The sequence below is a fragment of the Felis catus genome, chromosome A1 (assembly GCF_018350175.1).
Source record: "Felis catus isolate Fca126 chromosome A1, F.catus_Fca126_mat1.0, whole genome shotgun sequence".
NCBI lineage: Eukaryota > Metazoa > Chordata > Mammalia > Carnivora > Felidae > Felis > Felis catus.
This window is the reverse complement of record NC_058368.1, coordinates 195038384-195051382: the sequence shown is the minus strand read 5'-3', so window position 1 is coordinate 195051382 and position 12999 is coordinate 195038384. Positions and strand designations below refer to the sequence as shown.

The following is a 12999-nucleotide window of genomic DNA, read 5'->3' as shown; positions in this document are numbered from 1 at the left end:
TGATCACATGTGCCTCCTGTATGTCAGAGCTATATTTATCACCCTTGAATCTAGTATTGCAACAAATAAGAATGTGCTTGTAATCTTAGAAGTGGAACACTCTTAATTGGGTTTAGAAATTTAGAGAGGGGTGCCTGGGTGGCTCAGTCGGTTAAGGGTCCGACTTTGGCTCAGGTCATGATCTCACAGTTCGTGAGTTCGAGCCCTGCGTCAGGCTCTGTGCTTACCGCGTGGAGCCTGGAGCCCAGTTTGAGTTCTAGGTCTCCCTGTCTCACTGCCCCTCCTCTGCTCACACTCTGTCTGTCTCTCTCTCAGAAATAAACATTAATTCATCAGGCTCTGACAACTCAGAGCCTGGAGCCTGCTTCGGATTCTGTGTCTCCCTCTCTCTGCCTCTATCCCACTTGCACTTTGTCTCTCTCTCAAAACATCAAAAATAAACATTAAAAAAAATTCAGAGAAATTATGATAAGGTACATGCTGGAAATATGTACCTTTGAAGTTCTTATAATCATTTTAAAGAAATTAATTTTTGAGAATAATAATGAATTCATCAGATTACAATAAACTTGGATAAAAATCTAACCTGGTCTGTGGGGGTTTTATTCTTATGCTTATTTTTTAAAACCAAGAATTGCTAAAGTGTCTTGTCTTTGAGTTGGTTTTAGCTAAATAATTCAGTTTTTTCCCCTGCCATTTTTCCCCTGTGTACTTGATCTTTCAAGTTGAACATCTTCAACATTTTTTTCCAGGTTGAATTGACCAAAGCAATGGTTATGGAGAAGCCTAGTCCCCTGCTGGTCGGGCGGGAATTTGTGAGGCAGTATTACACGCTGCTGAACCAGGCCCCAGACATGCTACACAGGTAAAGCTTTTTGGTTTTTTTGTTTTTTTTTTTTTAACGATGCATGGTCTAATGTTTTTTAGTATGTAGCTACTTATCCTTAGAGTCTCTTGTCATGCACTTTGTAGACTTGTTGCATATATATGTGCTTTGTACATAAGAGCCAATAAATGATGGCTATTAAAATTAAATTTTTAAGTAGAATATACAAGTATAAAGAAATTAGACTAAGTCACCTAAACTTACACGTTATCAGAAAAATCATGGCTGAAAATGTAAAAATATGGTATTTATGCTTTTGTTTCTGTTTTTATGGTGTTTTTTGGTGAATCATGAATATTTTGTAAGAATGTATTGAAGACTATTCCTACAGTAACATTTTTGTGTCCATGTGCTTTTAAAAATTAGGGTAACTTGGAAATGTGGTATAGGCTTGTAAATTAACAGTTTATGAAATAAACACAAAAAGCTCTAGTAAAACCATGTTTACAATTTTTCTTTGTATATGCAAACATTTTTAACATACTGTCTTAGTTTTTTCACTTGATAATTTGGGGTCATCTCATAAGGGTAGTACATGTATCATATTAATTTTAGTATTCACGTATTTTTTATTTTATAGAGATATATAGCATCTTTTAATCCCCGGTGGTGAATTTGTTGGTTGCTTCCATTATTTCTTCTTACAAACAGTCCAGCATTATACAAAGCTATAAATATACAGGTTGATTTATAGACTTGTTAGAATAATTTCTTAGAGATGCCAAAATGTGTGTTTGCTGGACCAGACTATTTCCCTCGTTACTTTGACCAGCTTGCATATTGGATATCACGTCCTTATTGGGTGAAAAAGAAAATTTATAAATTTGAGTCCTTGTTGTGAAAATGGAAAATATATATATTTTTGAGAGTTTACAATTTTCTGCTTTCACCTGTTTCCTATTGATCTTTACTAAAACCTTTTAGTAAGACATTATTAGGTAGTTAACTTTATTTTGCAGGTAAGGATGTAAGCTGTTAAAAATTTGCTGGTGTTGGGGTGCCTGGGTGGCTCATTCGGTTAAGCACCTTTGGCTCAGGTCATGATCTTGTGGTTCATGAGTTCCAGGCCAGCGTCAGGCCCTGTGCTGACAACTCAGAGCCTGGAGCCTGCTTCACAGATTGTGTATCTCCTCTCTCTGCCCCTCCCCCTCTCATTCTCTCTCTCTCTCTCTCTCTCTCTCTCTCTCTCTCTCTCTCTCTCTCTCTCTGTTTCTCTCTCTCAAAAAAATAGAAAATTAAAAACAAATCTGGTGTTGACATGACTCAAGTGATTGAACAGGTTTTCACATGTTTTTTTTCCCTTTTTTCTTTTTGTGTTTTATGTCAAAATTTGTTTCTATGTCCTCAGAGATTAGGTAACTTTGGACTTTGAAAAGGAGCAAGGGGTGCCTGGGTGGCTCAGTCAGTTAAGCATCCTACTCTTGATTTCAGCTCAGGTCACGATCTCACAGTTCATCAGTGTCAGCGGGGAGCCTGTTTGGGATTTTTTGCTCTCCCTGTCTGCCTCTCCCCTGCTCTTGCTTGCTCTCACTCTCTCAAATTAATACATAAAACTTAGGAGAACTAAGTGAAATTAATATAGTCCTTGTCGATACATTTATTGACTCAAGACCTTTTTTTTTTTCACATTTTATTTTGAAGTACAACATACATACAAGCGTATCTCATTTTATTGTGTTTCACTTTATGGTGCTTTGCAAATACTGTGTTTTTTGGCAGTTATACGTTTGTGGCAATCTTCAGTCTAGTAAGTTTATTGGTGCCATTTTTCCAGTATTTGCTCATTTTGTGTCTTTGTCAACATTTTGCTAATTCTCACAATATTTCAAACTTTTTCATTATTATATTTTTTAATGGTAATCTGTGATCAGTGACCTTTGTTGGTACTATTATAATTGTTTTATGGCATATGCCTACACATGTAAGACCATGAACTTAATGTTCAATAAATGTTGTATGTCTTCTGACTCTTACACTGACTCGTTCCCCATCTCTCTCCCTCTTTTTGGGCCTTCTATTCTCTGAGACTTAGTGGTATTCAAATTAGGCCAGTTAACTTAACCCTACAATGGCTTTAATTAGGTATTAAGTGGAAGGAAGAGTCACTTGTCTGTCCCTTCACATCAAAAGCCATAAGTAGCTTGGTAGGGAATGTTGAAAGCTGAGATAGGCCAAAAGCTAGGCCTCTTGGCCTATTAGCTAAATTGTGAGTAAAAAGGAAACGTTTTTGAAATGAAAAGTGCTACTCCAGTGAACACATGCATGATAAGAAAGCAGAGCAGCCTTATTGTGGATATGAGGAACTTTGAGTAGTGGGATGGAAGGTCAAATAAGCCACAACATTCCTTTAATCCAAAGCCTGATCAGAGTAAGGACCTAACTCTTCAATTCTATGAAAGCTGAGAGAGGTGAGGAAACCACAGAAGAAGAGTTTGAAGCTAGTACAAGTTAGTTGATGAGGTTTCAGGGAAGAAGCTGTTTCCGTAACATCAAAGTACAAGGTGAAGCAGCAAGTGCTGATGTAGAAGCTGCAGCAAGCCATCCAGAAAATCTAGATAAGGTAGGTGGTGACAATAATAGATTTTCAGTGTAGATGAAACAGCTTTATACTGGACGTGATTCATGGGAAGATGTCAAAATATCAAGATGAACAGGAGTTGAGAAGAAGATCCCAGCCCTCGTGGATGACTTTGAGGGGTTCAGGACTTCAGAGGAGGAAGTCACTGCAGGTGTGGTGGAAATATAAAGAGAACTAGAATTAGAAGTGGAGGCTGAAGATGTGACTGAGTTGCTGCAGTCTCATGATAAAATGTTAACAGATAAGGAGTTGCTTCTTAAAGATGAGCAAAGATAGTGTTTTTTAAAATGTTTTAATTAAAAAAATTTTTTTATGTTTATTCATTATTGAGAGATAGAGCATGAGTGGGGGGGGGGGGGCAGAGAGAGGAGGAGACACAGAACCCGAAGCAGGCTCCAGGTTCTGAGCTGTCAGCACAGAGCCCGATGTGGGGCTTGAACTCACCAGCTGTGAGATCATGACCTGGGCTGAAGTCGGACGCTTAACTGACTGAGCCACCCAGGCGCCCCAGAAGTGTTTTTTTTTTTTAAGATGGAATCTACTGCTGAAGATGCTGTGAAGATTGTTGGGAGTAACAACAAAAAAGAATATTACATAGACTTGAGTTGATGAAGCAGTGGCTCTCAGGATTTGAGAGGATTGACTCCAATTTCGAAAGTAGTTCCACTGTGGGTAAAATGCTGTCAAACAGTATCACACACTACAGAAAGTCCTTAGTGAAAGGAAAAGTTAATTGGTGGAAGAAACTTCATTGTTGTCTTAACTTGAAGAAATTGGCACAGCCACCCCAGTTTTCTGCAACCACCACCCTGGTCAGCAGCCATCCATCGAGGCAAGACCCTCCACCAATAGACAGATTAGGACTCCCTGAAAGTGCAGATGATGGTTAGCATTTTTTTTTTTAAGCAACAAAGTGTTTTTTAATTAAGGTATGTACATTGCTTACATTGCTTACATTGTAGTAGAAATACTGTTGCACGTTTAATAGACAAAGGTGTAGTGTAAACATAATTTTTATATGCACTGGAAAACCAAAAAGCCTATTTGACTCCATTTATTGCAATATTCTCTTTATTGCACTGATCTGGAACCAAACTCTGATATCTCTGATGTTTACCTGTAATGAAAAGTGGATTAGCCAGCATTGAACTGATGCACTGGCAGATGTGTAGCCTTTTAATAACTTTATTTTTATTATTTTTTTTTTTAATTTTTTTTTTCAACGTTTATTTATTTTTTTTGGGACAGAGAGAGACAGAGCATGAACGGGGGAGGGGCAGAGAGAGAGGGAGACACAGAATCGGAAACAGGCTCCAGGCTCTGAGCCATCAGCCCAGAGCCTGACGCGGGGCTTGAACTCACGGACCGCGAGATCGTGACCTGGCTGAAGTCGGACGCTTAACCGACTGCGCCACCCAGGCGCCCCAGCCTTTTAATAACTTTAAAATTTGCAGGGTAGACTTAGGGTACCTGTGGGCCCAAAACTGTCCTATTTGAGGGGCCAGAGAGGGACAGAATCAGGATGTAGAATGATATGTATGGGTTCATTTGTGACAAATTGCATATCTGTAGGTAGTATAGGTAGCAAGAAATTCTTTTTAATTTGAAAAAAATTTTTTTAATATTTATTAATTTTGAGAGAGAAAGCACAAGCAGGGGAGGGGCAGAGAAAGACAGAATCCCAAGCAGGCTTGGTACCATCAGTGCAGAGCCCGATGGGGGCTCAAACGCAAGAATTGTGAGATCTGACTGAGCAGAGATCAAGAGTCAGATGCTTAACTGACTGAGCCACCCAGGCGCCCTGAAATTCTTTTTTTTTTTTTTTTTTTTAAGTTTATTTATTTTGAGAAAGAAGATGCGAGTGAGCAGGGGAAGGGCAGAGAGAGAAATCCCAAGGAAGCCCTAGACTATCCATGCAGATGTGGGGCTCAAACCCATGAACCGTGAGATCATGGTCTGAGCCGAAATCAAGAGTCCGATGCTCAACTGACTGAGCCACCCAGGCGCCCCAGTTATCAAGAAATTCTAATAGCAGTTATTTCTGGGTTGGGGCACTTTTTGGGGTATCTTTGTGTCTGCATCTGGCTTTTCTGATCCAGTATTTTTTTTTCCCCCGATCCAGTGTTACAATGAAAAAACAAAGCAATTGAGGGTATAGGTGAATTCAAGCTATGGGGAATTAAAGTCTGAAGCTCTTAATGCATCAGCAAGAATTGTTAAAAATTACTCTTCAACCTCACCTGCAGGAGTTACTGGTTTTGTTTTTGTTGTTAAATTACTGATTTTTTAATGGAATCCCCTCACATGCATTCTCAGATATAAAAGGTTTAGACTTTGTAAGCTTACGGGATAGTGTAGATGTCCTCATCTGTATTAAAGCTGCCTGTTTTCTTCTTGAGTGAAAACAGGAACTTGTTTTATTCTAAGTAGCCTTCCTGACATGAACTACAAGATCTTTCCCAACACAATCATCCTACTCTGAAATCTGGAGCTTATGACTTGTAAAGTGTTCTGCCTCATTGACCAAATCTATTTCTATTCAGCAAATGTTGAGTGACATGTAGGGAGTAGATCTCTGATTGTATACAAAAATGAAAAAGAAAAACACCTTGTTTCCAAGATTCTGCCAGTGAGGCAAATAGATACCAAACATGAAAAATAAATATCAAGGCTTAGGATGCTTGCACCTGACAAGTAAATTATCTCTCTGTTTTACAGATTTTATGGAAAGAACTCTTCTTATGTCCACGGGGGATTGGATTCAAATGGAAAGCCAGCAGATGCGGTTTATGGACAGAAAGTAAGCATCCCAAGCTTTGTGTAGGCTGTTACACGGCTAGAAAATAACCCATATTGAGGCAGGTACATACGTAACAGATTTGCTGATATTTAAAGACGAAGTTTTTCAATTTCTTTTTAGCAGTTTTGGTGTTCAGTACCTATTTGGTAAAGCCATTGAAAAGCTTAGGGTGTCAGATTTCCTTATTTTGAATAATTTGTTCTGAAAATTTTCTGTTAGGAGGTAATTGGTTTTAGCACAGGGATCATTCTCATTTACTGTAAACCTTTTTTAGGTATGTCAATTCAGGACAGTTTTAAAAAGCTCAAGGCGGTCACTGGGGATATCCTGTTCTAAGGCAAATTAGGGTCTGTGTAGTTTGTAATTTAAACATGCAGATTATCTCTACTTGTATTAAAAACTTGTTTTTGTTGGAGATTGTAAATTTTAAGTCATTAACTCTTCCCTTGATTCTTTAGGAAATCCATAGGAAAGTCATGTCACAAAACTTTACCAATTGCCACACTAAGATTCGCCATGTTGATGCTCATGCCACTCTGAATGATGGGGTGGTGGTCCAGGTGATGGGGTTGCTCTCCAATAACAACCAGGCTTTGAGGAGATTCATGCAGACATTTGTCCTTGCTCCTGAGGTATGAAGAAACAAACCACGAAAGGTTGTACAAATCTTTTTAGAAAGTATTTATTTTGAAATTTCAAGCTTACAGAAAAGTTGTAATAATAGTACAATACCTCATACATACTCCTTACCTAGAGCCATTGCCAACACTTGCCTGTACATTAGTAATGCTTTTTCTATTTACCTGTCATTTTAATTCAAAACCATTTATAAGTAGGTTGGAGACATCATGCCTAGTCATCCTCAGATACTTCAGTGAGCATTTTTCCTAAGCGTAAGGAATACTCTTTTTTTTTTTTTTGTTTATTTATTTTTGAGACAGAGAGAGACAGAGCATGAACGGGGGAGGGGCAGAGAGAGAGGGAGACACAGAATCGGAAGCAGGCTCCAGGCTCTGAGCCATCAGCCCAGAGCCCGACGCGGGGCTCGAACTCACGGACCGGACCGCGAGTTCGTGACCTGAGCTGAAGTCGGATGCTTAACCGACTGAGCCACCCAGGCGCCCCAGGAATACTCTTTCTTAACTACAGTACCATTATCTATTTGTTTGTTTTTGGCAGGGGGAGCACTTTATAACTTTTGTGGCACAAGATGTTTCAGGCTCATTTGATACTCTCCTTGCTCCAGCCCTAGCCCTAGCCCTAGTCCTAGCCCCAGCCCCAGCCCCAGTTCTAGAATCTGCTGTTTTCTTCAGGGAGCCCTGTTTCTTTTCCTGCTTATCATGAAAGGAGCCACGGGTTTATGTTGAAGAGTTTGCACTTGTACTGTCTTCCTGACTGGTGCACACTGAACAAAGTCAGGAAGCCTATCTGCATACGCATGTGGAAGTGGCTCAATAGGGACCTGCTGATTAGATGTTTTCTTTAACATTACCCTTAAGATAGTTTTCTGTTCAGGGAGCCTGGGTAGCTCAGTTGGTTAAGTTCCGACTCTTGATTTTGGCTTAGGTCATGATCTCATGGTTTGTGGGTTTGAGCCCTGTGTTGGACTTCCACGTTCAGCGTGGAGGCTGCTTGGAATATTCTCTTTCTCTCTCTCTGTCCCCCATAAATAAATGAATGAATGAATGAATGAATGAATGAATAAAAGATAATTTTCTGTTCAGAAATAATGAATCTAAAACCCCTGTCATCCTACTGTTTGAATAATAACTCAGTTGTCTTTTTGAGAAATTAACGTGTTTCATTTTAGTCATGAGTTTTAGAGGATGGCTTAGATTATCTGTAGTATAAAACTTGATGAATTTCTAACTATACAGAGTCATATGGGATATGATTAAGAATTATTTTAAGTTTGCTTAAATTTCCTTTTCCTATTAAAGAGGAAGAATCTAACGTTACCTTGTATAATGCATTGTTATATGAACTGTCTCATTTAATATCCAAAGTTCCTACGTAGATAGAAGATGTGATATCCCCCCCCCCCCCTTTTTTTTAAATGTAGATGAAGAGACAGTGTTGGAGCTTGAATAGTTAATGACATAGTTGGATTTATACTCTGGTGTGGTCTTCTAGGCAGACCTTTTCAGCTGTAGCACTGTTGAGTGTTTATATCAATAAATATTCTTGGATACAGATTTAAGGAATTTTAAGTACGTGCTGCAGTTGGTAAAAGTAGTTACTGTTCAGATTTGAGGTGGTGACATGTTACGTACTTTACTAGTATTTGGCTGTCCATCTGGTGGTATTTTAAGGGAGCAATATATTTGAGTGTAGTTTTTAATGGCTATAATGCAGAGCATTATATGTTAGTAACATTTTGGACCAGATAATTCTTTGTTGTGGCTGGCCGTTCTGTGCATTGTAGGATGTTCAGCAGCATCCCTGCCCTCTACTCAAGCAATAGCTTTCAGTTGCACTCTCCCATGTGAAAACTGAAGTATCTTCAGACATTGCCAGATGTGTCTGGGTGGTGCAATATTGCTCTTAGTAGAGAACCATTGGTGTAGGGTGATTTGGCTTTTGGTGAAAATCTGAATAAATGAAAAGTTTTTGTTGGCATTGCAGGGCTCTGTTGCAAATAAGTTCTACGTTCACAATGATATCTTCAGATACCAAGATGAGGTCTTTGGTGGCTTTGTCACTGAGCCTCAGGAGGGTAAGTTACTTGTCTAAATTTTTTTTTTTGATGGCATCAGGTTGACCTGAAGAGAGTATGGGTTTCTTGAGTGTGTTTATTATACTCTGTATTCTTTATTAATAACTTCTAATTGTCAAGACAGGGGAATGTCTGAGTTTTTAACCTACTCGAATCTAACAGGTCAACCTGCTTCACGGAAGACCTAAAACTCCAAAGTCAGTAGTAGGTAATTACTCACTGCAACAATGGTAGATCTCATGAACTGCACGACACCTGCATTGTAGCAGGGTGCATTGCAAGAGTAGAACCTTAAGTTCAAGGATCATAATCTTTTACAATAGGGAGTAAGTGCCTACCCTTTGCTCTGGAGGGAGACGCTTTTCTGAGGCTGCTGTATAAATATTTCTAAAGGATAGTCTGGAGCAAAAGGTAGCCATTGCCTTAGTTGTAAGATGTGCAGAAGAAACATGAGAGACACCTGAAGAATGGTCTCTAAACACTAATAATAATTAGTATATCAGTACTTCTTATATGGCTGAAATAAAAATTTAAGTACTGTATATTTATTGTATAATACAACTGCCTTATAGATAAGTACTTTAAGTACTGTTCTCATTTTATAGATGAGGCCACTGAGACACAGAGCAGTAATTTGCCTGATGTTGTATATAGCTAGTTACGTGGTAGAGCCTGCATTGGATTATGGGCCTCAAAATGACCTCAGATTACATGTTCTTATTCTTAACCCAGCCACTACATTAGCCTTAATTCTGTCCTTACAGCTTTTCCCATGATTTTACCAAATTTCTGTGTTTTATTTACTTTCTATATATATGTTTTTATTTCATTTTTTCTCTTAAAGTTTTTATTTAAATTCCAGTTAACATGCAGTGTAATATTAATTTCATGTGTACACTGTAGTGATTCCACACTTCCATATAACGTTAGGTGCTCAGTACAAGTGTACCCCTTAATCCCCATCACCTATTTAACTCATCCCCCCACTCACTACTTTTTTGATGGTGATGAACACTGTAAAAATGAATATAATGTTGACCTTTGAACAATATGAGTGTTGGGGTGCTAACCCCCCCCCCCCCAGTCAAAAATCTGCATAGAACTTTAGACTCTCTATAAACTTGTTAACTACCAATAGCCTACTGTTGACTGGAAACTACTGATAACATAAGTCGATTAACATGTATTTTGTATGTTAAATGTATTATGTGCTGTATTCTTAAAGTAAGCTAGAGAAAAGGAAATGTTATTAAAATCATAAGGAAGAGAAAATCCATTTACAGTACTGTACTGTATTTAATGAGAAAAATCTACATATAAGTGGACCCACACAGTTGAAACCTGTCTTGTTTAAGGGTCAGTTGTATTTGAGAATTAAGCACAAATTACTTTGTTTCTTTACTCATTTAGAATCTGAGGAAGAGGTAGAGGAACCTGAAGAAAGACAGCAGACACCTGAGGTAGTACCTGATGAATCTGGAACTTTCTATGATCAGACTGTCAGGTAAGAAAAACTTTATCTGTCCAGAGCTGCATGAGAATTTGGGTTGTCTAGTCTTTCCCTTTGTTGGAGGGCAGTCGTATATTCTCAGAATTATCTCTGAAAATAACTAATTTCCTAAAAGAAAGGTTTTGCTTTTGGTATCTCTGAGCTAACAAAAATGTTATAACTTGTTTTAATTCCTATTGCACAATGAGAACTTACTTAAATAGTATCCATCAGTTGCTTTTTGGTTTCATTTTTTTCTTGGCCATAAGTGAAAAATAGATTTTGGGATTATTTTTTTCCTCCAAGATTTTATTTTATTTTTTAAAAATGTTTGTTTATTTATTTTTTTGAGAGGGAGAGAGAGCATAAGCTCAGGGGTCAGGGTGCAGAGAGAGAGGGAGAGAATCCCAAGCAGGTTCCATGCTGTCCGCACAGAGCCCAATGTGGGGCTTGAACCCAGGAACCCTGAGATCGTGACCCGAGTTGAAGTCAAGTTGGACGTTTAACTAACTGAGCCACCCAGGTGCCCCTCAAAGATTTTATTTTTAAGTAAATCTCCATACCCATCATGGGGCTGGAACTCACAACCTCTGTCAGGAGTCTCATGCTTTACCAACTGAGACAGACAGGTGCCCCTGATTTGGGGGATTTCTTATCAAGTATTTAACACATCAAGGCATTGCATTAAGTGCTTTGTGGGGAATAAATATATTCAAGGACTTAATTTAGAGATCAAGCATAAATTGATAGAAATTCAGACATGAATTAAATAATTTCATTAACTCAGACACTAAATGTGTGACTATATCTTAAACTTTTTTTAATCTGCAACGGAACAGAAATATGATAGGAATAGAAATATTTACTTGTCATCTGATATGAAACTCTTAGTACTTAGTACTTAAAGGATGTTTTCGTGTTTCTCCAGGTGTGGTGACAAACTAACCACATTACTCACCTGGGTTGCAAGTTGAAAAAGATCTGTTGTCCCACCACAAACCTGCAATTAGAATTTCAGGGGGAAATCATTTGCAGCATTAACAAACATTCCTGGAAGGTTTAAGAAGAAGTCTTCTGAATCATAACTTCTTTCTCAAGAATTACTGGTGTGATTTTTTTTTAAAGTTCTGAGAGGTTTTTTTTGATGTTAAAAACCGCGTAATACAAATTTTACCTTGTTAACCATTTTTAAGTGCACTGTGTAGTAATATTTGTTTTTTCCTTTTTAAAGTTTGTTTATTTTGACAGTGCAAGCCAGGTAGGGACAGAGAGAGAGAGAGAGAGAGAGAGAGAGAGAGAGAGAGAGAGAATGAATGAATGAATATGAATGAATGAATGAATCCCAAGCAGGCTCCACTCTGTGAGCACGGAGCCGGAGCCCCATGCCGGGCTCAAACCCACAAAGCCATGAGATCATGACCTGAGCTGAAATCAAGAGTGGGACGCTTAACTGACTGAGCCACCCAGGTGCCGCCCCAGAGTAGTAATGTTAACTATATGCAAATATTTGTACAACAGGTCTCTAGAACTTTTCATCTTGCAAAAGTAAAATGTAACCTTTGAACAACTCTTTTCCCCTTCCCCACAAGCTGTTAGTCTTTTTGTATGTGTGGTTAGCTAAGTGAATTGTGATAGTTTCAGGATTGTAACAGAAACCACGATTTGGTTCATTTTGATCTGTTTTTGATGTATTTGCTTAGGAGAATTTAGCAAATCTGATTTGCTCATTGAATGCTTTTCTAAGGAGTTGTCTTGGTTTAATACTCAGATCTTTTTTTGGAGACAGGGAGCTATTTTTTGGTTCAGGTCTCTATAGTTAATAAATACTTGGGAGTTTCTTGCTAAATCAGTGGAGGCAGAATGATGTTTCTCAAATTTTCCAAAGCAATGATTTGGAAGAACATTTAGAGGAACCTGTTGCTGAACCAGAGCCTGATCCTGAACCAGAACCGGAACAAGAACCTGTTTCTGAAATCCAAGAGGAAAAGTCTGAGCCAGTGTTGGAAGAAACTGCTCCTGAGGATGCCCAGAAGAGTTCTTCCCCAGCACCTGCAGACATAGCACAGACAGTACAGGAAGACCTGAGGGTATGTAGTATGTCTTCCTTCTTCCTGTTTCTAGGTGATTTTTAAAAACCTCTCTTCCTTTATAGTACTGTTTGGTGGACTTTATGGGTATGTTTTCATTTGTTCAGGGAAACTTACTACCTAATGAGCCATACCTCAGATAGGAATTAAGATGCATATTGTTTTCTGAAAGTAATTCTCCTCCCCACCCAAGGAAACTTGAATACTTTTAGACCAGAAGTTTCAGGTGCTCTTTTATCACCATATCAACAACCTCACATTTTTTAAATATTTTGTTTGAAAATAATGCTTGTTAAAAACAAGTGATAATGTACCTTTTAAGAATATATCATGGCACAACAGACTTTTTCCTGCTTTTTTTCTGACTCTAATTGAGGATAACTTTACAGTAGAAGTAGAAACAAATTGCCAAACTACAGCTACTTTTCTAATTAGAATACTTG

General features: G+C 38.3%; 1 protein-coding gene across 4 annotated transcripts in view; it reads left to right on the top strand.

The window, feature by feature from the left end:
* Positions 1-12999, top strand: part of G3BP1 (G3BP stress granule assembly factor 1) — a 36436-nt gene that overhangs the window by 10447 nt on the left and 12990 nt on the right. For all 4 annotated transcript variants that reach the window (XM_045036587.1, XM_003981373.6, XM_006927968.5 and 1 more), the window contains 6 exons: positions 753-865; positions 6183-6264; positions 6723-6896; positions 8890-8980; positions 10391-10484; positions 12355-12556. In XM_045036587.1, coding sequence (XP_044892522.1) covers positions 771-865; positions 6183-6264; positions 6723-6896; positions 8890-8980; positions 10391-10484; positions 12355-12556 — 738 coding nt within the window. In that variant the 5' untranslated portion in view covers positions 753-770. The remainder of the gene's footprint in view (positions 1-752; positions 866-6182; positions 6265-6722; positions 6897-8889; positions 8981-10390; positions 10485-12354; positions 12557-12999) is intronic.